Source organism: Monodon monoceros, unplaced genomic scaffold, assembly GCF_005190385.1.
Source record: "Monodon monoceros isolate NGI ecotype Baffin Bay Population unplaced genomic scaffold, NGI_Narwhal_1 Super_Scaffold_15, whole genome shotgun sequence".
Lineage (NCBI taxonomy): Eukaryota > Metazoa > Chordata > Mammalia > Artiodactyla > Monodontidae > Monodon > Monodon monoceros.
Genome location: NW_021703771.1, coordinates 87,045,067 through 87,072,067, shown reverse-complemented (window position 1 = coordinate 87,072,067; position 27,001 = coordinate 87,045,067). Strand labels below are relative to the sequence as shown.

The 27,001-nt window shown below is 50.2% G+C and overlaps 1 protein-coding gene across 1 annotated transcript in view; it reads right to left on the bottom strand.

The window, feature by feature from the left end:
• The window catches only part of KIF25 (kinesin family member 25), a 17,534-nt gene extending 1,625 nt beyond the window's left edge, over positions 1 to 15,909 (bottom strand). Inside the window, 13 exon segments of the mRNA XM_029223555.1 lie at positions 105 to 145; positions 147 to 277; positions 593 to 969; positions 1,385 to 1,536; positions 2,277 to 2,396; positions 3,748 to 3,954; positions 7,069 to 7,120; positions 7,303 to 7,431; positions 7,535 to 7,639; positions 9,121 to 9,284; positions 11,586 to 11,660; positions 12,830 to 12,885; positions 15,802 to 15,909. Coding sequence (XP_029079388.1) covers positions 105 to 145; positions 147 to 277; positions 593 to 969; positions 1,385 to 1,536; positions 2,277 to 2,396; positions 3,748 to 3,954; positions 7,069 to 7,120; positions 7,303 to 7,431; positions 7,535 to 7,639; positions 9,121 to 9,284; positions 11,586 to 11,660; positions 12,830 to 12,885; positions 15,802 to 15,909 — 1,717 coding nt within the window.
• Between the last annotated feature and the right edge of the window lie 11,092 nt (positions 15,910 to 27,001).

Sequence of the window (27,001 nt, the reverse complement as noted above, 5' to 3'; positions counted from 1 at the left end):
GCCGGGGGGCCCCCCAGGAGACGTGGCCGGGAGGGGCGAGCCCGGGGTGAGGGGCAGGGGGGCAGCAGCTCCCCTCTTTGGGGCACCGATGGGGATGGCGGTGCCGAGCGCGTCCTGGAGCAGGTGGGTGAACCGCTGTTCCTGTTGGGACGTGGCCTCTGCCTGCCGACAGCACTCCCAGGATGTCTGTGAGGGCCGCCAGGCTCCGTTTGATGCACAAAGTCTCCCTCAGGGCTGATCCCGTCGCTCCAGACACCCTGGCAAAGTGCAGAGACCCCGCCCCACACAGGATTTACATGAATTCGGGGTGACATCAAGATGAATCAGAAAAGCAAAACGGAGGCTTCTCGGGAAGAGCAGGTGGGGGAGACCCTGCGTCCCCTTGGTGTGCCCCTCTGACAACCACGCAGCGCCAGCAGGGGAAGCTTTTAGGGGAACCGGGCTCCTCGCCCCACAGGTCGCCTGTGGGGAGCAGTGTTTGGATTGACACGCAGGGTCTCGGTGCTGAGACGGCACCAGGAGGATGGAGCTGGGATTTAGAGGGCATCTGGGAGGGGACAGCGGGCCTGGGACCCCCGTCCACTCACGGTCAGGAGCCCTCGTCCCCAGGCCACCCAGGGGAAGGCTTCCCGCTCTCACCCACACGCTCGCTGCCCGCCAGGCCCACGAGCCACAGCTTGGCACACACAAGCTCCCTGTGGCCGGCTGGGCCCAGGGACCCCCGCCCGAGTCCTTGGGTCCTCGGCGACACAGAAGCGGTTCTGCGGGACGTGCTCGGCCTCCTCCCGGTGGCCGGCAACCGGGGCGCGGGGCAGAGGAGTTCCGTGGGCAGTGACCAACTTGACCGCGGGTCTGCTGCCGGGGAGTGACAAGTGACAGGAGACGGTCCCCAAGCTCCCCTCAGCCTGCCACCCGCTGAGGCCCCTTCAGCTCCTTCCCAGAGGCCAACACCTCGCACAGAGCAAGACCCTGGTTGGCTTCATCCCTTCCTCTTAAAGGCTGACAGGAAAGGGGCCCAGTGACCCTGAGGGGATCCTCTGGGTAAAATAGGAAAGAACAGGCAGGAGAGAGCATTTTTCACTGTTGAGAGCTGAACTAATGCCTAAGTAGTTCCAAGAAAATGAGCTAAGGTTTGTTAGAAAGACTTGGTAATGACATTAATTAAAATCCCAGCCGAAAAATCTATTACCTTATAGAAACAAATTCTACAATTTCTGTTTTAATAATACACAAAAAACCACAAAACTTCTGAGAAAGTCTTCTTCATGTTGATGTACATACCGGTTTCCCCGTGTGTTATTCCTAAACAGACTTTTTAAAAAGATTTTTTAAACAAACCCTAAATAGTGTATCCCTATGTAGAAAGCAAAGAAAACACACTTACGTTTAGAAAGAACATGAAAGCGACTCTGGGCCCACTGCCTGGGGGCGCCCAGCCTTTTCGTCTGTGGACCAGACTTGTGGGCACCAACAGCCAGGGCTCCCTCGGCAGCACTGTCCGCCCGGCGCTCCTTGGGGGCAAGGTCGGTCCTAGGACTGGTTAGCGCGGGTCCAGCTGGTGGGCAGTTAGTAATCCGGGCATCGCCTTCCCCTCTCTGCCCCCTTGCCTGGGCCATGAGTTTCAAGTGACCTCGAGACAAGATGGGTCAGGAACGTAGCCCACACTGGCCTGAGACTGGGGTGAGGATGCCCTTTCTAGGGTGAACCCCCTGGGCCCGGGGCTTCTTTGTTACCGAGTGTAGGCCCTAGACCAGTAGCTCTCCACGGCGGCTCTGGGTCCGTGAGCTTGGAGAAATGCACATCCCTCGGCCTTGCCCCAGCCCTGGGGCTGCGATCACGGTGTGGGGTGAGGAGGTGTCTGTGTTTCCACAAACCCCGCAGGTGACCCCATGTGCGCTCCCCTAGACTTACTGACCAATGATGACCTACAGACCCTGGCGACACGTGCATGATTTTCTTACACAACTGGAATCATTTTATATACTGGTGTGTAACTTTCTAAGCCCAAATCACAATTACAGCGTCATTCATGCTGAATGCATCACATTCCAAGGTAGAAGTATGCCATTTCCTTCTTATTTAACAAAGCGCCCTCCTTCCTCCCACCCCACACCCCCTTTCTTCTCAGCCCGGGGTCCCTGTGGCTCTTGGGTTTGGGTTCCAGACCCTCCGAATATGTGGCTGCAGTTCCTCCCCAGGGCTCTGTGCGATGCCCAGAGCCTGCAGGTGCGCGGATTCTGTCCTTCGCACGTGGCTTTCTATTACAGGCAACTGACCGGGCGCAGACGGCCGCTCGCCGCTGCTGCGGGGGAAGCGGCTGTGGTCGAGGCACCGCGGTCAGCAGGTGAGATCTGGAGAAGTCGGCAGGCGCTGCGGTGGCCGCCTGCGCGGCCGAGCTGCGGACCCCGCCACGAGCGTCACGAGCCCCACCGCACTGAGGGCGGACCCCGAGGGTGCCCAGAGCACACGAACGTCCCCGAGGGACCGGGGAGGCCCGCCTGCACGTCAACCTCGAACTCTCCGCACAGAGACCTCGCATACAAGCTAAGCGTACCCAGCTCAAGAAAGCAGCACATCGTAGACAAAATTAAACATCATAAATCAGATTTTTACTGTTATGAGGCCTAACTGCCTCACTGTGCCTCTAACTGCTTCGCCCTGAGATAATCAGCTGGTTTGCAGCCACATGGAGGTTCCCAGCCTTTTCAACATCAAGCGTTCTTTTAGGTACGGCACCCTCAAGAGCCTCAAGACTTTAAAATGCTTCGTGTATCAAATCAAACTTATGAAAGAAAAATTTCATTTACTTTCCTATTTTAATTCATGAGATATGACAGCTAAGTAGAACTTCTGATCTGCAGGAGACAATATTTTGATCATGTTTTCTATTAATCAAAAGCTGACAGTTCTGGATAACTTGTGTAAATTACCGTGATTTCCTTTAGGCTTTTTCAAGTGTTAGAAATAGCTTGCAGACCCTTCCCTCGATAACTTCGAGACCACAGGACGTGGGCAGCATGACGCTGACCCTTTATCCCTTGTCCTCCCTGTGTGGTCAGTCAGGTGACCCCCCGCTTGGAGCAAAGCTGATTCATGAAAATGGGTTTAAGAATGCAGAGCTCTGGGGCTTCCCTGGTGGCGCAGTGGTTGAGAGTCCGCCTGCCAATGCAGGGGACACGGGTTCGTGCCCCGGTCCGGGAAGATCCCACATGCCACGGAGCAGCTGGGCCCGTGAGCCGTGGCCGCTGAGCCTGCGCGTCCGGAGCCTGTGCTCCGCAACGGGAGAGGCCACGACAGTGAGAGGCCCGCGTACCGCAAAAAAAAGAAAGAAAGAAAGAATGCAGAGCTCTGAGGAGAAGATCTAATTAAGGTGAGGAGCTGTGCTTCCTTAGTGTATTCGGTAAAATACTGACATGGCAAGTGGAGCCCAAGGATACTGTGCTTAACTGAGTGACCTCGGGCAAGTCCTGTGACTTCTCCACACCTGCTCCCTCAGCTGAGCTGCGGGGATAACACCTGTCCCATCAACTCTTAATGAAGATATTCTAAAGGATTAATTAATTTGTTTTCATTGTGATTTTAAAGATCACTTCTAAAGCAAACTGAAAATTGTGAACCACACACTAAGCAGTGAAACACAAGGGACCATCTCTCGGGGACAGCACCGACTTGGACGACGCGGCCGGTTCTCCGTGGGGCCCCTTGCAGGTGCCGTTGTTCCCATAGCTCGGCACCTGGACTACTCACTCGTAGGTCAGCCCAGAGATCTCCTTCCCCTCCTGGGTTGTCGGCACCTGTGGCTCCGACCCAGACGCCTCTCGACACCTGTCGTTGGCCAGGAGGTCAGAAACGTCATTGTTATAAACTTCCACCGTGAAAACTTCCACCTCGGGGCTCCTTGACGGATCTTCTGGAATCAGCCTGGAGGAGGGGCAGGGAGGGACACACAAGAGACTAAACCGTCAGAGGAGCTTAGATAACCCCGTGGAGAAAGCAGTTAGAGAATGATTTCAATGAGAGACAGTCCCGGAAAATGGGCAGCAAAACTCATGATTCATGATCACAGGGCAGCATCTCACGAATCAAGACGACGGAGGAAGAAGGGAATGTCCTCCTTAAATTGCAGAGAAAAATAACTGTCTTGGGAATACAGACAGTTTTATCTGAGTTGTATCTAAATCAATGATTTCAGCATTCGGTTTCTAATCACATTCTATAAAGATGCTTGAAGAGCCCACAGCCTTGATTCAGAAGTCACCACACCCGAGTTTAATCCCACCCAGAAGCCCAAAGCAAGCTGCAGAGGCTTTGAGCACTGGTCCAGCAACTGGGCTTGTTTATTTTAAATTCTGTTCTGTTTCAGGGGAGATTGAGTCCATGGAACTGAGTCAGTTCCACTGGTATAGCGCCTTCCAACTAAGCCCTGACCATGACCTCTCTAAAACCCACCCAGGCTCTTAAGAAAACAACCACACATCTTATTTTGTTTTAGGTTTTAAAGTACTACATGCAGATTGCAGATCAGTTTAAAATAAAGACACTACACACTTAGAGCAAAACCCCAGAGTCCTACCCCAGGGAGAAGTGACCCTGACCCTGGGTTTCCTCCCCGACGCCCACGTCCCTGCTTTGTCCCTTTGACAGACAACCCAGTCACCAAGGAGCAAACAATTTCATCTTGGACACTTGCCCAGCAAAGCCAGTCTGATTTTGACTACTGTGCTTTTCCTTGTCCATAAAGACATTCCAAGCACTGGCCTGGACGGGTCCTACTCAACCATTGCTGGGTTGGGTTTTTCACCAGCATCCACAAGAGAGCTATGGATAAAATGAGCCATTAATGTCTTCTAATGATAATTAAGAAAATTAGGGGCTTCCCTGGTGGTGCAGTGGTTAAGAATCCGCCTGCCAATGCAGGGGACACGGGTTCAAGCCCTGGTCCGGGAAGATCCCAGATGCCAGAGAGCAACTAAGCCCGTTCGCCACAACTACTGAGCCTGTGCTCTAGAGCCCGCGATCCACAACTACTGAGCCTGTGCGCGACAACTACTGAAGACTGCGCGCCTAGAGCCCGTGCTCCACAAGAGAAGCTACCGCAATGAGAAACCCATGCACCACAACGAAGAGTAGCCCCTGCTCGCCACAACTAGAGAAAGCCTGCGCACAGCAGTGGAGACCCAGTGCAGTCAAAAATAAATAAATAAATTGTAAAAAAAAAGAAGATCAAAAAGACGACAACGAAAGAAAAACAAGCTAAATTGTCTGATGAAAATAATTGCTGGCAAAGAGCTCAGATCTGGGTTGTTCTCAGCACTGGGGTTTGCTAAGGACACTGTAAGAGTATCTGTCTGAAAAGTGAAAAACCAAGATGCACTAAGCTACAGGTTGTACATCCCCTCCGCCACACGTCAGGAAAAATGCACACAGACCCCCTCTTAGCACTCGGCTCCATCCCTCCGAGGGGCCCCAAACCTGAATTACATTTCTTATCTATACAATACCGGGGAGCTAATTGGAAAGATTTTTCTTCCATTAAATTAAGTACTTGATTTGTTTAATGCGTTGATTCATTCGTCACACAAGTATCACTCAGTTACTGGCTAGATTCTGGGAACAATGCTAAAACTAGTCTTCATTCTCGGCTTTGAAGAAACGAAGTGTTTAGTAGGCAAACGATTCCTATATAGTGTGATACATTTTATATAAAATACGCAGAAGCTCCCATGAGACGCAGGACAGGCGCTGAGCCCAGGTCAGGGTGGGGGGAGGTGGCGGGTCCATCACAGCCCCCGCCAACGAGCACCCCCTCCAGGTGTCCTCGGCCACTTTCGTCCTGTTCACCTATCCCTGCCCGGGTCCTCCTGGGTCCTGGTTATTTGTCTGTTTGTGTTCTAGACACCTTGAGGGCTGAATATGATCACGTGTGCCTGCAGCATTGTCTAGCAGGTAGAAAAGCCTCGTAAATGCCGTGGGTAAGAATGACAGCCGAGGTCACTGGAGAAGAGGCAGGCCAGCAGCTGGGTTCCCGAGGACGCAGGAGAGGGTGTTAGGCAGAAAGAGCCCCAACTAGAATTTTGCTTTATTGAAAATGGCAGGGGAATACCTTCCTTTGGTCCCCTTAGCAATTAAGAGTAAACTTTTTAAGGTAAAGCGTTCACATAAACATCCTCCGGCGCCGATGCCCGAGGTTATTATGGTTTTGTGCTGCATCTTTTGAGTTGGGCACAAACTCGCCGGCGACTCGGCTGCGCGCGCTCCTTTCTGGATCTTGTCCGCTTGTGATTAGGAAACAAAGAGGTAGAAAATTTTCCATGTTTGGACTATCATTCTCATTTTGCAAACAATGACAGTGAGGCCTGGGGAGGTAAGCCTCGCCCGTGGCCACCCACTTGGAAGAACAGAGTCAAAATCCCGTCTGAAGGCTCCTAACGCTGTAAGACACCGAGCTCTATGGGAGCACCTGTCACTATAATTTAAGTTATCACTTCATGCCCAAGACTCAAAACATGAATAAACCCACTGTAGAAACGAGGTGACTTAATAATGTGTCAGTGTGATGTCCCTATTTGGTGAAGCTGTGTATCCATCTCTAGACAGGCTGACTGTCCAAGTGTGGTCCTAATGGATCTCTTTCCGGACGCCTTCAGCAGCCTCTGTCCTGCCCTGAGTCCTTGGCCTCTGTTTGCTGCCCTCGTGGACAAGCTCCAGAACCAAATACACATGACCTGTATGTTATTCGTCTGCAAATCCAGCTTCGTCTGGAACAGGCTGTAGGCAGGTGCACAGCTCACGCCAGGGATTCAATGAAGCCAAACCCTGCTTTGCCTGCCCCCGGGGGTCCCCGCACAAGACAAGAAGATGGCGGTCGTGTGAGGCTCGGGGGCAGGGTTCTCTAACTCCCCGCTCTTCTGGCCCCGTTTCTGACCTGGGCTCTTCTTTCTATCGCCTCATCTCTCTGTTTCTGGGCCTTGAAAGTATGCTTAGCAGGGAGGTAAGTTACCGGTCAATGCTTTGATACCTGGCACCAGCCACGCTGCTTCCACTGGACTGGACGGTTCTGAGCGTTACCAGCACACCTGGTAACCTGGTAACCTGCCGCCGCTCGGATCAGGCGCTTTAACTGTGGGTAAAACATGAGGGCCGGGGAGACGGGTGGAGCGCTTCTCCCCAGGACCCCTCTCCGTGGCGGACACAGCACCGTCCTCTCACCCACTACCTGTCTCTCCCGTGTCCCTCTTCCATGACATCCAGGAAAGCCACCGGCCGCTGCGGCAGTCCTGCCACATCCTCCCATGCTGCTACCCAACTTCCAGCAAGCATGGCTGCGGCCAGCCGAGGGGTCCCTGGAGAGGGACCGGGTGACACCCTTGGCAAGTGCCAGCGGCTCTGCAGAGAAGTTCTGACTCACACCGAAGCCTCTGTGTCTTGAACCTGAAACGGAACCAAACGCTTCACGTGGTGCCGTGTCCCCAGAGGAGGGCTTCATCCCTAAATGAGGGACCCCTGTGTCTGGGAGGGCTGCTCTGTTGCCCACAAGCGTCCTGCCCGTGGAACTCAGGTCTGGCCCTCTGCCTTCTCGGGCCGACGAGACAGGCAGGGTCCTCCGGGCTGGCCTCGTCCCAGGCCTTCCCCATGCGTTCTGGTGGCCACGCCGAGCACAGCCCTCAAGGGCCTTGTGGCCTCAGGGACTTTCAGGATGCTTGTTACCGCAGCAGCAGCTCACCAGTGCTGACGGGTTTGATCTCCTAGGAAACGATCTGATTCTGAAAATCACAGGAGACAATTGGAGAACAAGAACTACCAAAAATTGGGGAATATTTCACCGAGGTTTTTTCTCAGAAGGGGTTAGTAGAAGTAAATTAACAAATACATCTTTCACGTGCACTAATAATGAAAGAATATTGGTTTGAAGAGGAACCAAAATATCAGGATTTTGTGGGACTTCCTATGTTTTGGCTCCGATTTTAAGACACAAAAGGATGACGTAAGAAGATATGGAGACAAAACCCGAATTCCGGGGGTTATAGGAGCACAGAGGGCCAGCTGGCTCCACTGAACACCTGCCGCAGGAGACGCCTTCCCTCCAGGGGCTACAGGCTCTGGGGACATACGGCACGCACGTGGGGTGAGCCACAGCTCTCAGGAAACAGTGAGAAAAGTGAAGATGAGCTGGGGCTTCCTTGGCGGCACAGTGGTTAGGAACCTGCCTGCCAATGCAGGGGACACGGGTTCGAGTCCTGGTCCGGGAAGATCCCACATGCTGCAGAGCAACTAAGCCTGTGCACCACAACTACTGAGCCCATGTGCCACAACTACTGAGCCCATGTGCCACAACTGCTGAGCCTGCACGTCACAACTACTGAGCCTGAGAGCCACAATTACTGAGCCCGTGCACTTAGAGCCTGTGCTCCACAACAAGAGAAGCCACCGCAATGAGAAGCCTGTGCACCGCAACCAAGAGTAGCCCCCGCTCGCCACAACTAGAGAAAGCCTGCACACGGCAACGAAGACCCAATGCAGCAAAAAATAAATTAATTAATTAGTTAATTTTTTTTTAAAAAGTGAAGATGAGTATCTCACACCGGGACTCCCCAAGGGCGGGAGGTCAGTGACCCACGGGAGGAGACATTGGCACCACGGCCTCCTGGACCACACGGGGCAACTGTTACTGGTTTTTTCTAGCAGTGACTGTAGTGGGAAAATCGTGACAACAGTGGGGGACGTGACTTTGTGGCTCCTGGGGCCGCGTTAGTGGCACAGGAGACTCTTCAACGCACGTTCGCTGTCACCCCACAAAGAGGACCAGGTGTGTCTGCTCTTCCCAGGCAGGAAGCAAGGGCAAACCACGGGTTTTCACTCTGTCCCCTCCCCGCTCTGTCTTGCATCCTCCACCCTCCCTTGACCGGGGAAGCCGTATAACTAGAGATCTCCTCGAGAAGTGTTGTCTCACTGATAGAATTTCAACATAAATGCGTCATAAGCATTTCTAGCATTTGTGGTAGTAATGCCCAGAAGTGAACGCTCGGCAGTTCTGAACGTGTCCTGCTGGAGATGGGACGTGGTCTCCCACACACTGTCACCCTCAGCACCCGCGTCTATTGTATCTCTGTTCATCCTCACTGCCCTCCCGGTACCTGAAGGGTCCTCCAGTGGCTCTGGGGACGATGCCCGAGTCGCCGAAGGATTCCGACAGTGGGGCCGGCTCCTCCCTGGAACGCGGGCCCAGCGTGGTGAAGCTCTTCCCACTTCCTGTCCGTCCGTAAGCCAAGATGCAAACGTTGTACCTAAAACGCAAGCCAGACTTCAGGACAGAAAGACACACAGTGGGCCTAGTGCCATGACTGGACTCTGAGACGAGTGCCACGTGGATGATACACCTGAACACACTTCCCTTTGAATCCTCTGTTCCTCCGTTCCCGAGAAACCGGGCCTTCGTTTAACTACAACTGTCTTTTGCATAATCCACCGTTGTGGTTATTTGGTTACACGTTGGATTAAATCATATTCACGTTTACACACGCACAGGCAGCTCAGCGATACCTGTTTCTCGCAGGTGTCTCCACGTGGGAGACCACGGCTGGCGCTCGTGCCCTCAGAGCCTGCCCGAGGGTGCCATCCTGAGCCAGGCCCTCCTCCTAAATTCCACTCATTCGAACTTTTGGAGTTGCCTGAAGTAAGCTCATGTGCATAAAATCAGGCCAACTGAAGTGTGTATGAAACGATATAAAAGTTTGCATATTTTCCTTTGATGTCCTAAAACTATTTTTCCCCATTACATTTATGATCGCCAGCGTCGCCAACTACAGTTGAACTTAAGGTTGTGAAGTATTCTTACACTTCGTTTCTCCACGGGCCTTGGGGTTTCATTTCAGCCAGACGTGCCGACACCCTCTCAGTGCCAGGCCGGCCTGCCCACCCCAGTCCTACAGCTCGGGGTGATTTTGGTGCAGCTCACTTCACAGAAGACAAGAACAATGAAGGATCCGTAAGATTTCTTCCATTTGCGCTATTAGCCCAAGACGTCAAGGAGAAGACGGGAAACATCTGAAGTAAGTTTACGGTGCACGCTTATACGCCTGGCCGTGAAGGTGCGGGTGATCCTGGCCCACAAGTGGCTGAAGCTAAGCCCCGACTCCCTTTCGTGTCTCCTGGGAGATTAAACATCCAAGCACAGGCCCCACCCAAGGAGATTCTGATTCCATGGATCAACCTTTAATCAGACCCCTCCCCTCCTGCAGTCAAACAAAGGCTGTGGCTCTGATAAAATGACTTCGAAGAGTTCTGATGGGTTCTGACCTTGAACAGTGACACGAAAAGCCCTAGAGATCCTGGAGGCCTCCGCCTCCAAGGTTGACTGTTCCCTGAAAAGATGATGGAAACCATATGTGAGCGCGAGAACTGATCAAAGCCCTCTCTGCTACCATACTGTGTTTTTTTTCTTCCAGAACTGAAGAATCTCCAGGTATTTATAACATGACCCCACAGCATTCCACATCTCTTACACCTTCCCTGAGAGATGCATGTGTATTTGGCGGGGGAGCGGGGGGATGTCTTTGACTGCAGTGGATAAATGAGCTCTTAAAGGGATCCTTCAAACCACTGAGGAATGCAGAGAGGAATGAACTGGCCCAGGACTTCAAATATGCCATCTGTTTCATATTTATCATGGAAAAGGCAACTCAGGCAAAGACCATTTTAACCACGATGCCAGTTTTTATTTCTGGAATCTGCTTAATTAGATGCCTACTTAGGAAAAAAGAGAGAGAGAGAGAGAGAGAGACTCCTATCATTTTCAATGGAAGAAATTTTGTCAGATGGACATTAAAAACCCCAGTATTCCAGAGGAGGGGCCGGGTAGGTGTGTGCAGTTGACAACACGCGGTTTCTGTGCTGACCCGACCTCTGGGTTCGCGAGCCTTCCCTGCACCCCATGATGTCAGATGCCGCAGCGCTGTGGTTGGATCCAGCCCTATAATTACAGCTCCCATTTTGTTGGATTTGGCTGTGCTGGACAAACACAAATGCATCTCCTTCAGGACGCTTGATGTCAACTTCTCCGCCAAACCGAGATTCTTCAAAATGCCCCGAAGGGGAAAGTCTTGGCTTATTGTGTGTCAGTTAAGCCAACAGAGCTGTGCACTTTACTGCTGGAAAGTGACCCTTATTCCTAGGTCATGGCCACTGCCTTGGAAACCAGTAGTAGTTTCCATGGGGAAAGGCTCCTTCCCGCAGGGACAAGCCCCTTGATCTAGTGTCAACATTGTTAACAGACTTTAGAAAAGCCTGAAATGTACGAAGGATCCCGGAGAGAAGAAGGCTGCTGCCATCTCAGTCTTAAGGCGGCAGGTGATACAACTGAATGATCATCTGGACCCAAGGCATATGTGTTCCTTTAACAATTATTCCTCAAATCACGTTTACACCTCCTCCTAGGAGAAGGGCCATGGAGGCTGGGCTGTGGGTCTGCTCTACACGCACATAAAAGGCTCAGACGCTCATGTTCAACTCTCGTGTGTAGCATGAATGAACTCTACTTACATTTACATGTAGCTGTGTTAAGTGACCTCAGAAATATTTTAACTCACCCATCTAAGAAGGACGTCAGAAGGGTACACACGTCCTCAAACACCACGTTCTGAAGTTCTGCTCGACCATAAACTCTGAGAGGCAAAGGGAAAATGATGCATTCTTGGGAGAAAAAGAGATGTACGTTACTATACAGAAACCTGAGAAACAAAATATCCTTATGTTCTTCTCATGTGAACCCCAACACCGTCAAGAGTCATACATTCTTAAACAATGAAAGATTAATTTTATTACTTTTCGAGCTAACAGAGGTTAAGAAAGAATAAAAATTGTTTCCTCTGCTGTAAAAAGGTAATAAGCATAAGCAAAGTTATAAAAGCTTGCGAAGCAGAAAGAAAAAGCGAGAGAAAAAGAAAGGATGCCATATAATCAGCCCACAACTAAATGAGTTCCACTTAAGTGGGTCCAACAACAGGGATGTAAAAATCGTACTCCGGCAATATTTGATATGTAATACTGAATTTTTATGTTCAAGCTCTTAAAAATATTGTTCTCCTAGGCCCCAGGTTGGTTCAGCCAAGCACTGATACACAAAACGGGACTGGAATGCCGGCTATGACAGGGACAGTGTGTGTGTTTATAAACGTGTACAAATAAACCCAAGTAGGAAGTGGCTTCCAGAAACCATGGCTCATTGCAGTGTGAAACAAGATGGGAACAACGCCCCAAGGGCAGAGGCAGCGATGGACCGCCCATTGCTGACAAAGCCACAGTGTGTCATGTGTGAATCGAATATACTTAGATTTTAAGCTTAGTTTTCTGAAATACAGGTTTTTACTTAACTGGAACCAAACTTTTCTTTCATTTTCAAAATGCGTCCTAATGCTCAGTTGAGCCAGATCATGTCTAGAAGCAGGACTGATTTTAAACTTGAAGGGCCTTCCTTATAAAATGCTGCTTATTATATACATGATGAGGAGGGCTTTTTTTTTTTTTTTTTTTTTTGCCACGCCACGCGGCATGTGGGATCTTAGTTCCCAACCAGGGATCGAACCCGCGTCCCCTGCAGTGGAAGCGTGGAGTCCTAACCACCAGCCTTCCAGGGAAGTCGCCAAGGAGGACATTTAGAACAAGAGGGACAGGGCTGAACTCTTAACTTTTCACCCAAAAAGTCCCACCAAAATACAAAAGCAGGAAGGACAGTGAATGAGCCCAGCCTGTGCACCACCAGCTCCTACAATCACCGACTGTCCCCAACCTCACCTAATAGCCACACCTCACCCCGGAGCCCTCTGAAACTGACCTCAGGTCCAGCTCGTCCGTAAATGTTCTGTGTGCATCTCTAAGGGATGATGACTCCTAAAAATCATCACAATGTTACCATTGTCACGCTTTTACAAATTAACAGTAATTCCTTTATGTCATCCAAGATGAGGGTAGCATACACATTTCTCCAGTTCTCTAATAAGTTTATTTTTCCTGTCAGTTTTTTTTAAGTTAATTTATTTTATTTTACTTTATTTACTTTATTTTTGGCTGTGCTGGGTCTTCGTCGCGGTGCGCGGGCTTCTCATTGCAGTGGCTTCTCTTGTTGCGGAGCACAGGCTCTAGGCGCGTGGGCTTCAGTAGTTGTGGCACGTGGGCTCAGTAGTTGTGGCTCGCGGGCCCTAGAGCGCAGGCTCAGCAGTTGTGGTGCACGGGGCTTAGTTGCTCCGCGGTATGTGGGATCTTCCCGAACCAGGGCTCGAACCCGTGTCCCCTGCATTGGCAGGCAGATTCTTAACCACTGCGCCACCAGGGAAGCCCTTCTTGTCAGGTTTTAAGAATCATTGCAGCTGGTTGAACGTCTTCATAGATATTCGGGGTAGCAAACCTTTTCTGAATAGTAAATAGTTTAGGCTTTATGAACATCTTACTTAAAGAGACACTGGAGCCTTTCTCACCAACAGGAGGAAAAGGTGGCAGGCCTGCCACTGCACCACTACTCACCATGGTACCAAGTCCTCGTTAGCTAACTTGGGACATGAGGATCACAAAGAAGATGGAACCACTGACTGCTTAGAGGTGATACGGCCGGACATCTGGGCAATCCAAAGCCAAATGATGAAGAAAATCACCAAATCAACAACAGAATTTAGCAAAGTAGCAGGTTGTACAATTCATGTACAAACCCAATAGCATTCATATATACAAACAAAATGAGCTCCCTGATATAATGGGAGAAAGACTGTATACATGATAGGAAACAAAATAGAAAACCAAGGTGTAGATTTTAATAAGAAATGTCTAAATCCTTTATGAAGAAAACCATAAGGCACTCCTGAAAGACACATAATTCAACTCAATGAATGAAAAGATACGCAGCGCCATGTCCTTGGATATGAAGTCCCAACATGAAGACGTTCGTTTTTCCAAAGTTAGCTTATAAATTGAGCTGAACGCCCCCCAAATACCACATATACTATCAGGATTTTTCTGAAGCTAGACAATTTGATTATAAAACTTATTTAGCAAAATCAAAGAGCAGAATAGAGAGGAAAACCCTGGGGGAAGAGCAGTGGGACGTGGAGTTGTGGTGAAGCCCATGCTTCGGGGAGAATGGTCAGGGCACGTGGTGAATAGACAGACCCTGGGGCAGAAGAGAAAATTCAGAAACAGATACAACTGCAAAGAGCAATGTACTCTCTGATAAAGGGGACATCCCAGGTTAGGGGAAAAGACGTGATTTAATGGGTGGTACTGAAGTAACTGGATAGACACATGAAAAAATAAAACCGGAACCATTCCTCATTCGGTTCATTCCAAATGGGTCATGAGATTTGATTAATGTAAGAAACCCGGCCACTGCAACTACTAAAGCACACGGGTATATTTGTCTATTACCTGGCAGCCTTTGTAACTACAATTATGTTAAAGGGGAATAAGAGACTTTTGCATGGCTGAGAGATATCAGAAGCAAAGAAAAAAGTACAAGTGACAACCTAGGGGAGACAGCTGCAACTTCAGTCACTGACAAAAGGTTGATTTCCCTAAAAATAGAGAAGAAAAAATGTAGAGTATAATAGAAAGAGTATCCCTTATATTCCTTAAATTTCTTATATATTCCTTGTATTAGAAATCCTTTCTATGTTTTTATAGGAAAACAGCTAGAGATATGAAGAGTTCACAGAAAAAAAGAAATGCCCCTAACTCAACCACGTGAAAGGACGTGGGGTCTGACTCGGAAGGGAAGCCATGGAGAGATGTCGTTTCTCGCCACAGCCGGCAACCACCCCAAGGAGGACAACGGGCCCCCAGGGGAGCGATGGGGAAGCGGGTTCTGACAGATGAGCTAAGCAGGTAGAGGAAAGGCAGGCCCTTTCTCTCCTTCTCTCTTTGGCTGCTTTCGGTCAGCTGACTCTGGAGACCCAGTGGCCAGCACACCTGCATCTCTGTGCTCAGCCCCGCGTCCTGTGCTCCCCGGCACGGTCCCCACATGCAGCTCTGACCGTGGGGACTATCTTCGCCTTACCTGTGCCCGTCGTACCTAATAGGGTGTCTTGCCCGTAACCGGGGGTCAGTCAACGCTTGAACTTGAACAACTACATGTAGAAATTACTACAAATATGTTGGTAGATACATCACGGCATAACCACACACAGTAAAAGGACACAGCCAAGAGGCCTCCAGCTGCCTGATACACAAATTATACTCAAAACAATAAAAGTGACCTATTTTTCCCATTGCATTTTGCGTCAATTCCTGTTACTTTCTGTTTGCTTTTTCTAACAATAATACTATTTTATTCTGCTTACAAGACCACTTTCTTCTGACCATGGGGCCATTTGTAGCTTCCCAAGTGGTAAAGCCTGTGCTTTCCCCTGCACCCACGTTAACTTTTAAAAAGGAGTTAAGTGCTGAAACTGTTGAGATTTTCCTTCAGAACTGAAATAAAATATTGTGACATTTACTAGTTCCATAAAAAGCTGTTAGAAAATAAACAGCGTTGTGGCTTGCTAAGACCCACATGCTCCACCGCCTGTAAAGTCAGCTGATCCTGAGTCCCGAGACTCCAGAATCAGCCCTGAGCGCGGAGTTAACTTTCAGCTTTTCCTCTCACCTAGTTGTACAGCAAGTTACACACGTTCCTTCCTTTCTCTTTGGGCTCAGCCCAAGCTCCACAGCGAGGACCCTCCCCTTCAACCTGAACCCTGTGTATGGCCACTGAGATGCCGACCAAGGAGGATGCTCCCGTCTCAGCTGACGGAGCTGGTGCCCCCTCCCCGATCCCCAGACGGGGCGGGTGACCACTGGCGACTTCCCCGCCTGCAGTGGCCCCGCCGTGGTCTCCTCCTCTGTTGAGAGCTCGGCCACGGGCAGCTGTGGGAGTGGATGCTGCCACATTTGGACACTGCAGGGTCTCCTGGTGCTAAGTGCTGCTATCCCCAGAGAGGTGATCCTTTGCCGTCTCAGCGTCAGAGGTAAGATGCTCCGGGAGTCATTCCTCGGCCGCACGCGCTTGTTGACTCAGCCTCGACTTCTGAAGCATCTTGATTGGTCCCCCTTCTCCACACCTGCTAAGGGACTAGTTCGTCCACCACCCAGGCTGATGCAACGGCCCCCGACCATCCCCCAGCTGCTCACTCTGTCCCAAGCCTACAGCCCTCCTAGCACACTCTAGACATTGCTCCCGTAGAGGTATTTCCAAAATGTATATTAAACAAGGAGGGAGTGGACGAAATCACTGGGGCTGGAGAGAGAGGTCTGAGGAGGAACGAGTGACGCAGTGTGTCACCGTGGGGCCACTTAGGTCCTGATGGCAAGTGACGCACTGGATATGTCCTGGGAGGTCCTCTGCTAGCATAATGAACACCCTGAGTCCCTTCAGTAGGGCGGATGGGGGTGGACACCAGTCACGGCGGCTTCAGCAGCGAGGGAGAGGTGGGCTCGGTGATGGGGGCCTTCGACCACGGCACAGCCGCCGAGATGGCCTCCTCTGATGGACGCAGGGAGGCGTGGGTGCCTGGGTTCTAACCCGCTTACCAGGGGAGTCACTGACTGACTGAGACATTGTCTGTCCATGGAGGCCTCGTCGGTCGCCGGAATCTGTTTCAGGAGGTGTAATCCCGATATAACTCCAGCGATGTCCCCTGCGGCAGAAGGAGCTCTTATATCCTTTCGGCTCCCAGACTCTGGAGGAAGGTTGGGGAGAGCTCAGACACTCACCAGGACCGAGGCTCTGACGCAGGTGAGAGGCCTGGGCCCGACGGCGGGCGCCTGGTCCTGGAGTCTGTCCGCCAGCCTGGTCCCGCCCGCCCCCCCCCCCCCCCCCACCCCCCGGGGCATAACTTCCTTTTTCTGTTGCCTGACTATGTTGCCGCTCCTTTAACATCAGGCCAAAATGTAACCCTAAGGACGAGCTGCCCGGAACACACACCCCAAAGGGTTTTACTGATGTCCTCAAACGCCTACGTTTTAACCATAAAGAAAAACAAGCGAAAAATGCTAAGGTTTACACTGTCTCACCCAAAAGCTCCAGGGACACCATATGAGGAACATACAAAGCCATAAAAACAAGCCTGAATCCAGAATCTCCCTACGACCGTTTAGAATGTCATCTCACAGTGTGATGACTAGATTTTAAACAACGTCTGAGATGATTCCAAGAGCAGAGTTTCATTTTCCAAACACAGCTTCAGTGTTCTCCCTGCCTGTGCACATCCCACAAACAAACAAGAGTCTTTCCCTTGGCCTTTTAGAGCAACTCCCTTTCATCACAATCCTCAGGCTTTTGACCGCTAGAGATCCTTCCTTTCCGGATGCACCTGGGCTGTGCAGAGCCGTGGGTCCGGACACCGGGGTTGGTCTCCAGAACTCACTTACAGCCTCCGCTCACGGAACGGCCCAGATGGGGTAACACGACAGGGGTGCCTGGCTCAGAGCCAGTGATCAATGACGGTTATTTCCCTAACGTCGAGCTGCTTTATCGTCTATTTTCTTATTTGTATCCAATTCCCTAGGAAGCTTTCAAAGCATCTGGGGCATAAAATTCTTTGCCATCAACTCAGTCATCAAGTTTTAGAGCTAAAAGTAAACTTTAATCCAAATCCCACATTTTCCAGAAAGAAACCTGAGGCCAAGCGGAGGTAAGTGAACCACATTCAGAAGGAAAGCCCAGGCCTCTGGCTCCCCTACAGGTTCTCCCCAACCCCTGGTGCCTCTCTCAGGCTGTCTCAGCGTTTTCTGAGCCTCGGAAACCTCCCTCACCAAGGTCAGTGGGCCTCAGTCACGCCCTGGTCCACGTGCAGCAGGGAAAGTTAGCCTCTACCTTCCCGGGGGCGGGGCGGGGCGGAGCGCTGTGTGACGTCACAGCAGATATCGCAGTCCTCCCTTCGCTGCAGTCAGCACTCGGCACCACCTTTGGGGGTGCACATCCTTCTCCTGAGATGAGCCCTGAGTTTGCAGACCTAGAGCGATGATCCCCTCCTAGGAGGGGACGTCGAGTACCAGGGCCCCAAGGAGACGGCCTCCAACGCATCACTGCGCCTTTGCCGGGCACCTGCACCGGTATGGATACGTCTCCGCAAAGCCAAGTTGAGTATAAAACCTCAGTCCCCCCAGAATACAGCTAAAACCAACCAATGACTTCTTGCGAGCAAATACAGACAGGTCCATACCGGGTGATGGATTCAGGGAAGTTTGGACATCATTAAAATAAATACACAGGCACAGACTTTGAATCATCCTAAATCTCCACATTAAGAAACAAAGCGACCAGATGGTAAAACCAAAGACCCACGATATTTACTATAAAAGTGAGTGACCTGCAGACCCCGAGCAGGTGGGGAGGTGGTGGCTGGACGTGAGGTCGCCCACAAGAGCAGCAGGGTTGTCCCCGAGACGGCAGTGCCCCTGGGGCGGGACTTGGAGCAGCTCCCGTTGGGCAGAGATGGACGATTCGGGCGCCAGGACTACGGCTGTGGATGAAAACCCACTGATACGCTTCTATCCACAAGATCACAATGATGCTCAACAAAAAACTTCACTGGTGGCCACTGCAGGAAGCCAGGAGCCACCTCCTTGTTTGGAAGCTGACCAATAACCGGGGAAGAGTGGCGCGTTGTCCCACCGTCCCTGGGTGACGGTGCTGCTGGAGGACCAGGCGTGGGGAAAGCAGCTCTTTCAGAGGTTCCAGCACCACATCAGCATGTTTTGCATCCTCGCCGTTGACGCCACCACCAGAGCCACCACCTCCCCCCTCGGGATTGAACCCAGTCTGGCCAAGCCTCGGGGTCCACCTGCCACTCCGCGATGCACAGAGGACAGAGGAACACGCTGGGCAGCGGCAAGGACTCGTCGTCAGCATCACGCGGACGCTGCGAAACTCCCAGGTCCTGGGCCCCGACTGCTCCACAGACAAACCATAGGGAAGAGCGGAGAGGCGCGAACCAAAGGCCAAGAAGACTTAAGAACTCAACCTGAAAGCGGGCAGGACTGAACCATAGTGTTTGAGGAGGTGCCCTCGGGCAGCAGACCACAAGGATCTGAAACCGGGTGCGTCTGACCAGGTCCACGCGGTCTCCACCCCGTTCCCCAGCAGCCAGGCCGGGTCACACACGTCCCTCTGGCCGGAACTGGCTCATGCGGCGTCCAATGCCCACGTGGGCCTTCCCACCACAAGCGCGAGGCAGCAGACAGGTGCTTCCATGCTGCAGGACAGCGGCAGGAGCGGGACCCTTCCTGGGGTGGCCATGAGAACAGACACCAAACCAAAGCCATTTACACCAGGACCTGTGACCACAGAGTGAAGGGCACAGAGCGGGGGTGGTGGTGGGGTGGGCAGCCGGGTTGTCCGTCTTGGTTTGTAGGCACTTTTCCACATGTCCCGTGAGTGTGGAACCTTCCGGAAGCCTGTTCCTAGTCTGTGCTCTGAATTCCAGTGGGTGATCCATCTGTCGATCTATCGACTGCTCTGCGTGTCCCATGTGTCCCTGTGCACCTCAGCTCGGAACGACGGGCAACCTGCCGCTGGGGTGGTTTACATCTTTCTTCCTCTCGTTTGTGAATTTCTGCCTAACGGGCAAATCCACTTCACTAGTTGGTTCTTGTCTTTGGGAACACAATGTCTGTCACCTCACAGCTGCTACGTGTAGGACGGGCGGCTGGGGCTCTGCCCGGAGCACCCCTTTCACTCATGGCTCGTTCCGCACTTGCATCCCCGTTGTCCTCAGGGCCAGGAAAGTGACACCCACTCCCTACCTACCCAAATCTACCTCTGCTCACAGCTGCCTGGCTTCAGTTGTAAGGCAAAGACCACACGTATGGTACCTGACACCAAGTGCCAAAGGACGCTAATGCATTTCTTACGATGACCTCAGCGTAAAGAGGCTTGGTGTAGCACTGACGACACCAGGAGGGTTAGCTCCAAGCACATCGCTCACGATACTCACGGATGGCACACAACAAGCTTCTTTTTAAATTAACTTATGTAGCAATAGGAAGTAATACTGTTTTACTGCTAAACTAATGAGAGAACACAAGGGATGATGTCCATTTCCTACTGGAGTTTTTATTTAAGCAGCTGGAAGAATAGATTTATTAATATTTTTGTGTGTTACTAACACATGTTATTATGTAGCTCTTGGTTCCTTCTGCTTTCACAGTGTGGTGGTGACCGAGAGGGGACCCTGCGCAAGGGTTCCTGCGCGTCCACATGTCCTCCCATACCCTCTGAGATCAGGGACGTGATCGGGGAAAGTCCGCTCTCATAGCTCCACGTGCGTGTGTGTGTGCGTGGATCACGGTAACGAGGGCTGAGCGGCATTCCGTTGTGTATGTAGACAGATGCCACGTCTTCTTTATCCGTGCCCCTGCTGATGGACACTCAGGCCGCTTCCATGTCTTGACTATTGTAAATGATGCCGCTATGAACATTGGGGTGCGGGTATGTTTTCAAACGAGGTTTTTGTTTTCCCCATACCCAGGAGTGGAATTGCTGGATCATACGGTATCTAATATAATATTGTTAGTCAACTATACTTCGATTTTTAGAAAGGTAAGAAGGGAAAATGATTCTCAAAAATAGATGCTGGTAGATTTCCACAGTGGCTGAGAGGGGACAAGACACCAGACGACACCGGGCTGGCCCAGGGACCGTGCTGTCCACGTGGTCAGGCCAGCCCCTAAGGCTGAGCAGGGCCTCCTAGAAGCTTCCCGACTGCAGCTGTGTGCAGGCTCCCCTGTTCTTCAAGATCCCCGGGTAAGGAACAGCCACAGATTGTTTCAGAACTGGCACAAAACCTCTTTGCTAATTCCAATTCTGCTACCAACTAGTTATGTGACCTTGAGCAAGTCGTTTATCTTTTTAAAGTCTCGTTGTCTGCCCTCGGTCAAATGCGCTGGTGTGGAGGCTAGTCCTAGAGGGGCCTTACAATTATATGATTCGTTGAGTCTGCGGATCTAAAATTTGGGTTAAATTCTTTCATAAAACAAGAAAATATTAGGAACTTTCGCTACAGTAAAGGAAAACACTTCTACAGGCATGATGAAAGAGAAGATCATTTCCCGAAACAAACTGGTATAAAACAAGCCCACGCCACGTGTACACAGAGCACTGCGCAGAAGACTCGGCAGAAATTTCTGGAAGAACAGCAGCGTCCTTCCCTGAACACAGGTGATGAGGGACAGATCCTCTCCGTCAATCTGATTTAAAGACGTAAAACAACCCATCAGTAGGAGAAGAAAATGTAAAATACAGAGAATCAGTTTGAAGTAAACTGATGGAAACTGAAACAACTTCTTCCTTAAATCCTTGTAATACCTTAAAAAAAATCCAAGTCTTTCTCTGCCCACAGTCTGTAAAAGCCATACTTGGTATTATAACAATCTTCAATTCCTCAAAATGGCTCATATTTGAGAAACCACATCTTGATTCTAGCAAAGCCCCTTTTAGACGTAGAACTTTACAGTAGGAAAGAGCAAAGCTTCAACTGTCCCGGAGAAGTAAAGTGACAAGAGTCACATATTCGGCCCGTGACTCGGGTCTTGTTTCCATGGAAATCTCTCTGTCACGGTATGGATGAGACACGCCAGGGCCCCTGGGATGAGCCGTGGTATACTGGTTTGGTATGATTTCAAATCCACTTGCTGATGGCAAAAATGAAACTGTTTTCAAGAGTGAAGTTGTTTTGATCCCAGAATGAAGTTGCTTCTAGAAGTGAGGTGTTTGGCCGTAAGGATGAGGTGAGCTGTGTCAGGATGCTGCCCTATCATCTTGTCACTCACCCAGCAGCCGAGGGGCCCCTGCGGGGGGCTCTTCTCCCTAAGAAGAGAGGAGGCAGCATCCTTGGGGAGGGGACACTTGGGACCATCCGAGCGTGTCCCTTCTGGGCAGGCGGCCTTTCACTGACCCAGCCCCGGAAGACCTCGGGGCACTAGCTCCCACCGAGGTGAAGGCTGGATCCAGCCACGTGCTCCAGCCACGGGGACTCTGGGTTTGCGTCGGCGGCTGGATCGGCGTGTGGTTGGTGAGGTCGCCCCTGCCAAGAGCCAGCTTCTAGAAAGGCTCACTTCAATCTGCACTTTCTTTCATCCCCCTTACCTGGAACAACGTGTGATCAATCTGTCATTTGTTTGTAGGGTGTCACTCCCTTACTGGCTTTTTAAGAGACGTTATCCTGTGTGCTATGGGCTTATGAAATTATTTTCATTCCCACGGCGAACCTGGGTTAAGTAAATTATTGGCAAAGACAATCTCAGTCTCTGAGGATCATCTGCCCAGAAACAGACCAAGCTAGAAATGTGCGTTTCATCTTTTTAGTCACTCATGTGGTGAGTATGTTTGGAGAGGCGTCTGCGCCACACCCTCAGTGGAGTTTTCAGGTGAACAGAAGAGACGTCAGCCTGCCTGGACCAGCCTCAAGATCTGGCGACACAGACAAATTTAACAAAAGAATCATACGAAATACTACGAAGAACCTCGAAGAAAAATACAGATACGGTGAGACTGCATGAGAGAGTGTCCTCGTTAGACTGGACACCAGGAGAGGTCTTCCTGAGCCCGTGATGCTTACCGTGAGGGTGGGCAGGTGAGCCAGGTGGGCGGGGGCAGCATCGGGACAGAGAAGGGCGTGCGCTGAGGCTCTGAGGCAGCACAGGGCTTGTGGCGTTCAAGGCCATCGGAGGGACAATCGAGAATTCGTTCTAGAAAGTTTATGTCTGAGACCCGAGTGAGCCATCCCAAAGGCTCTCACACAAGCCAGGAATCTGTTCTTCCACGGCTGATTATCAAACAAGCAGGTGCAAACTAAATGAGAAACGCAGATGGGTAACACTGACGACAGTCCCTGAGAACTAGGGCAGGACCCGGACTCTCCAGCTGAGACTGATTTTACTCATAGGCTGAACCCAAAACGCTTAAGTGTGGAATTCGATTGCTCATCGAGATGAAGTGCCGTGCTACACGCCCAGTACAAACGCAAGCTCTCTTTAGACTTTTGGAAATAAAAACGTGGGAGCCAAGAGCTACAGTGCCACAAAACAGTTCACTTGCATTCTCAGCTGATTTAATGATATGAAGTCTTTTAACAAGCAAGTCAATTAAAGTTAAAAAAAACAACTTGGATTCTGCTGATTTTCTACAACATAATCCAAAATGCCCCAATCAAAAGAAATATTCTTATCATGATGGGTAAAGTATTTTTTTAAACCCTCAAACTTCTGAATTTGAAGATTCCGCGGAAATTTGACAGGGACGGGAGGGCCCGTCAGGACGATGAAGATGTAACCAAGCACAGCAACAGGGATGAGCCTCCACCGCGTGCTGGGGGCAGAGAGGGGAGAGGGGAGGGGAGGGGGGAGGGGTGGGGCCGATATCCTCCCACTGAAAGCTCCTCGCGTTGACTAGGATGCCCTCAGAGCTCGGAACATGTAGAAAAGGCAGTAACTTAACCACAAATACTCAGTGTCTTCACCTACGGGTGAGGTGGTAAGACGGTCCCCAGGACCCGCTGTAACCCAAACTCTTAATCATGAGGGTTAATTGGTTTCCTTCTGCTCACCGCAATAATACTGGTACTGAAGGAAACATACGGGCATAAAATGATGGAAGAAAACGTACTTAAAACAAGGAATTCTTAAAGCGCTCGTTTTATAAGGAAGTTTACAATCAGCTACAACAATTTTCACGGCTTCCTTGTAAAAAATAAAGCCATCAATCCATTAACTGAAACTACTTTAAAAAGAGTTGCTGAAGTTAACGATGTGTCACCATAATAGGACTGATTCAGAGGACAGGTCTTGTGGACAAGGGCAGGGATTTAGAGGAATCAATACACGACAAAAACACCTTCCAAACAGTCACTGTCCTCTAGGGGGCCTGGGACTTTCACGTTCAACGAAAATGATCAATAGTAACTAAAACGTTAGCATTTTGTACGCTTTCCAAATTCATTTTGTGACCGTCACAATAAAGCTAGAATTAAGTATAAGCCCAACATCTCTTAAAACTTATTTATGGAGATTTTCAAATATATGCAAAAATGGATGAAGCAGGATAATGAACCCTCACCCAGCCTCTTTAACTTTTGGCCAATCTTCTTTTACACATATTCCTACTCAACCTGCCTCCCTGTTGTCTGGCATATTTTTAATTAAATGTAGACAACATATCATTTAATTTCAGTCTGTATATCTAACTGATAGGACCTTTTTAAAAAATATAACCACCAGGCCATTAATCTTACCTTATAAAGTTAAAACCATCCAATACATGTGAATTTTTCCTTCGTTGTCTCCAAAATGTCTTGGCAGTGGCTCCTTCAAACCAGGTTCAAAGGAGGCCCCACCACGGTGGTCCTAGGCCTCGTAAGCCTCCTGTCCTGCAGCACCCTCACACCTTCACTCCCGCCTTCTGACGTTATTCACCCGTTAGAGGAATCAGGTCATGCGTCCTGCGAAACGTCCCCATTCTGACTTGGCTGATTGTGGATGGACACTGAGATTGACCAAAAGCAGCAGGAGCCTCAGTTACGGAGGCCGTGGGTGGCCTACGGCCTCCACCTCCAGCCCCTAATGACCGTGAGGCTTGTTTCCAGTGAAACCAGAGTGCTTAGGGGGTCCAGAGGCCCCCCCCACACCGTAAAGGTCCCGTCAGCCCTAGTGGTCTAACACCTGTTGATGACCGTTACCTAGAGTCATTAGGGGTTTCAGATCGTGATTTTCTAGTTTTATCATCTCCTCTGAGTTTATTCACCAGACTCTCCTAACAAAGAAGAATTTTCCCTCATCAATGCGGAAAAGGCACCACAATGTTTAATTCTTTATCATTTTTTAGAATAAAGGACTGATGCTCTAGCCCTCTCCCAAGGTGATCCATGAGACTTTAAGATAATAATAACTACGAACTGAAGGTTTTCACTGGAGTGTGTGTTTCAGTCTGCTTCAGGCACCGCCTAAGCTCCATCACTCTACCCGGCGTCTGGGGGCGCCCCGCTAAGTGGCTTCTGTATCCTCTGGCATGACCCCACTGTCCTGACACCTCACTTCCTGTCCAGCACAGCCCTTCTGGCTCCCGAGGACCCGTGCCCACTCAAGGAGTCCCACTGCCCTGTACCTGGAGACCACAGTCTGGGTCCCCACTGCCACTTCTAGGCCTTTTCTAGAGACAAAGATAAGAAACAGGTGGGTTTTAAAGGGAAAACACAATCATGAGTTCATAGTAGAAATGCCTGTTCCAAGTTTACAACTACTAAGGTCGTACTTAACTTTATTAGTTTTATACTTGTGTTTCTTTTCTTATGCTGCAAATTTTAGGACTCACTCACACGTGCACGGATTGATCTGGGGGCTGCAAAATTAATGAAAGCGAAGTGACTTTCCTCAAGCTGAGCTACAAGTGAGGAACCTTATGTGTTCACGTGGGGAAGTGCATCTGGTGCCGCATTAATTTCCCGTCTGACAGAAATCAAGAAACAGAAGCAAACTTCATTAACTAAGAAAGCATGAATAAAGGAGGAAATTCCTTTGCACTCATTCAGCCTCTGAATCACTCTCAATGGTGGGGATATTTGAACCATCCAATAGAAAGCTTCCAAATACAATGTGTTAGGAAACTTCACTCACGTCATCCACTGCGTAGACCGCTCCTCCAGACACAGAGCTGAGGGGGTGAAACAACATTTAAAATACACATTACGATGGAATTCTTTCTGAAGTCCCTCTGCTTCTCCAGCATTGGGGTTTATTTCCTGCTCCCTCCCTTCTGTTCCCTGACATCTTCTCGCACCCAGGTATCCATTTTTCTATCCTTTTCCTACCTTCATCTCTCCTCCCTCCTTTTTACCTTCCCTTGGCATTTTTTCTCTCATACCTCTGCTTTGTTTCGTATTTTTGTATTCCCTAGTTGTGTTGTGTGATACATGCGTCTATCTTTAAATACCTCCCAAACGTACAGCCTGAGGTTAGAAGCTTGGGGGCGACTGAGACAGAAGGAAAGTTATACCGAGGTCTACGCCTTCAGGAGCTCAGGTATTTGAAGGTAATCATGAATCCGGAAAGAGGCAACATGTTTCCAAACTAAAATTAGGGACTTCCCTGGCGGTCCAGTGATGAAGATGCTGCGCTTCCACTGCAGGGGGCAAGGGTTCGATCCCTGGCTGGGGAACTAAGATCCTGCATGCCACACAGTGCGGCCAAAAAAAAAAAAAAACCACTAAAATTAAATGAATGTTAATAATATAGGAGCATAAAAGATTGTTTACAGAGCCTCTTGTGAATCTTTGCAAAGTTGATCAGCCCAGAGCAGCGCCGTCTGACAGAGCTTTCTTGTGATGATGGAAACGTACCACGTGAACTGTCCAGCAGCGCACCTGAGATGTGGCCAGTGCAACTGAGAAACTACACATCTAATTTTATTTAACTTTTATTCATTTAAAGTCACAAAACTACATGTGGCAGGAAGCTACCTTATCAGGCAGCACAGAAGTAGATTAACAATGTGACAAGGCACTCTGTAAACGCCACTCCAAAAGCACTTTCGCGGAGACGTCACATTTTAGGACCGCTGACCGCTGGACAGCACAGCTGTACTAGACGTGTCCTATTGTCAGGACCAGTCAACAGAGGATGCTAAGGACTAAAGTGGCAAAATAAAAGTCTTGAAGGAGGGGCTTCCCTGGTGGCGCAGTGGTTGAGAGTCCGCCTGCCGACGCAGGGGACACGGGTTCGTGCCCTGGTCCAGGAAGATCCCACATGCCGCGGAGCGGCTGGGCCCGTGAGCCATGGCCGCTGAGCCTGCGCGTCTGGAGCCTGTGCTCTGCAACGGGAGAGGCCACAGCAGTGAGAGGCCCGCGTACTGCAAAAAAAAAAAAAAAGTCTTGAAGGAAAAAATGTTGCATCACCTTCGAAAGATACAAATTGTTTGTTTCACACTGTAGGACCGACCAAGCTTTCTAAAGACTTTCTAAAGTCAAGTGTTAAATTCTATTATATGAAGACA